This window comes from Piliocolobus tephrosceles, chromosome 6, assembly GCF_002776525.5.
Source record: "Piliocolobus tephrosceles isolate RC106 chromosome 6, ASM277652v3, whole genome shotgun sequence".
NCBI classification, from domain to species: domain Eukaryota; kingdom Metazoa; phylum Chordata; class Mammalia; order Primates; family Cercopithecidae; genus Piliocolobus; species Piliocolobus tephrosceles.
This window is the reverse complement of record NC_045439.1, coordinates 112,342,061-112,343,905: the sequence shown is the minus strand read 5'-3', so window position 1 is coordinate 112,343,905 and position 1,845 is coordinate 112,342,061. Positions and strand designations below refer to the sequence as shown.

The 1,845-nt window shown below is 54.4% G+C and overlaps 1 protein-coding gene across 1 annotated transcript in view; it reads left to right on the top strand.

Moving 5' to 3' along the window:
- Positions 1-1,051: 1,051 nt before the first annotated feature.
- LOC111552895 (putative UPF0607 protein ENSP00000381514) overlaps positions 1,052-1,845 on the top strand; it is a 1,700-nt gene continuing 906 nt past the window's right edge. The window contains 1 exon segment of the mRNA XM_026455060.2: positions 1,052-1,844. Within this exon segment, the coding sequence (XP_026310845.1) occupies positions 1,278-1,844 (567 nt within the window). The 5' untranslated portion in view covers positions 1,052-1,277.

Here is a 1,845-nt window from a genome sequence, read left to right as displayed (position 1 = left end):
GAAAATCTAGAGTTATATTTAGGATATCATAATGTGTGGGGAAGAGTGGACCGAGCTGGCATGCTCACAATGACCAAATTATGTTGGTCATATTTTAATCCAATACATTGATCCACTATTAACTTGTAAATAAATAAAGTACTTGCTTTCTAGACACATTCCAGGAAGACCAGAGAAACTGACTTTTATCGATATGGAATAATCCACTGGCAAATTTCTTTTAGGATAGACCAAAGCTGATCTAGAACATAATCTTTACATAGCTGGATCCTTCCCATCAGACGAGAAAGAACATCTGGGGTGAAAGGCTCCGTTAGAAGAGCAACGTGGGATGGTGCTGTGCTAATTGGTAGTCCCTGCCCTACATCTTTGTAGAGGACCGAAGCCCGGAGTGGGCCATGGTCAACTTATATATTGAAGCGAAAGCCTCCTTCTAGGTGTGCATGTGCTTATTACAGATATACCATGGTGTGAAGTACCCCAGGACTACAGGAAAAAATAAGAATACATGCTGTATCCATGATCATGAGGTACACAGGCCAGAGTGCAGCTGTGGAATCACACAGCTCGGGTTCAAAGCCTGGCTGGGCCATGACCACCTGAATGATCTGAAGAATGGTCTCAGGCAAATTTGTAAAAAGAAGTGGAGATCCTGGTTGCCAGGGGCGTATGTGGTAAGAGGCAGCATCCAGTCAGGTCAGGGCACCGTGTCCTCTCCTTGAAAACCTGCGCAGTGAGGCTGGTGGCCCTCAAGGCCACAGGGGCCATGGAGAAGGTGGGCCTGGCTCCAGGCGGCACAGAGGCACTGGAGAGGTCCCGGGGGGAGCCTGGAGGGATCTGGCTGGTCCTGCGCTCTGCTTCCAGGTTCTGGCGCTGTAAACCGGGGTATAGGGCCAAGACAGGGCCACTGGGTGTCAACCAGTGCCTGGATCAGGCACCAGGCAGGAAGGACTCTGGCAGATCAGCCCCACAATGCCCACAGCCCCACAGGGGGCCCATCCAGGGCCACACACCTGCCCCCAGGAGCAGGATGTCCCTGAGGCTAGAGTCCAGCTGGACCGGTGGAGGGGCCTCATCCTTTGCCCTTTGACTCCTCTTGTAGGCGCCTTCACTGGGCACCTGCACACTCCCCCACACCCTGGCTCTGTCACCAGTCCCATTGTGATGTCATAAGCTCCCAGGTGCCCAGTGCGCAGCCGGCCACAGAGAAGTGGGTGACTTAGGAGTATCCTCTCCGCTTCTGACCCCTAGTTTCGTCCGCGCACAACTTGCTCAAAATGGGCAACTCACTAGGCATATTTTGTTCCTGGTTCCGCCGCAGGTTCCGGCCACGCCATCGGCAATGTGCTCCTCTAAGGGCATTGTGCCCCAGGTCCCAGCGCAGGTCCTGGCCACCCATTTGGCATCGTGGTGGTCTTGTCTGTGAGGGCTTCCCATTTGGCTGGGCTCACCCCGCGGCTCCTGCACCTGTGCCTGCCCCTGGAATCCAGGGCTATTACCGATTCCTTTTCAAACCTCAGCAACATCTTGGGCCTTCTCTTCCAGCCAGTTGGGATGGCGCCCCTATGAGGCTGCGTCGTCTTCTCCCTCGGAACAGGGGCACCCCACTGAGGGTCCCGCCTCCTGTGGTCTGGAGCCCCCCCTCAAGGAAGAAACCTGTGCTGTCGGCTCGCAACTCCATGATGTTCGGACACCCCAGCCCCGTGAGGATCCCTCCTCTCAGAGGCAAGTTTAACCTCCAACTGCCTTTATTAGATAAGCAGGTGATCCCAGCCAGGATCCCGAAGATGGAAGAAGAGCCCGAAGAACCAATGGAAGTGGATCAGGTAGAGACCCAGGAGGACA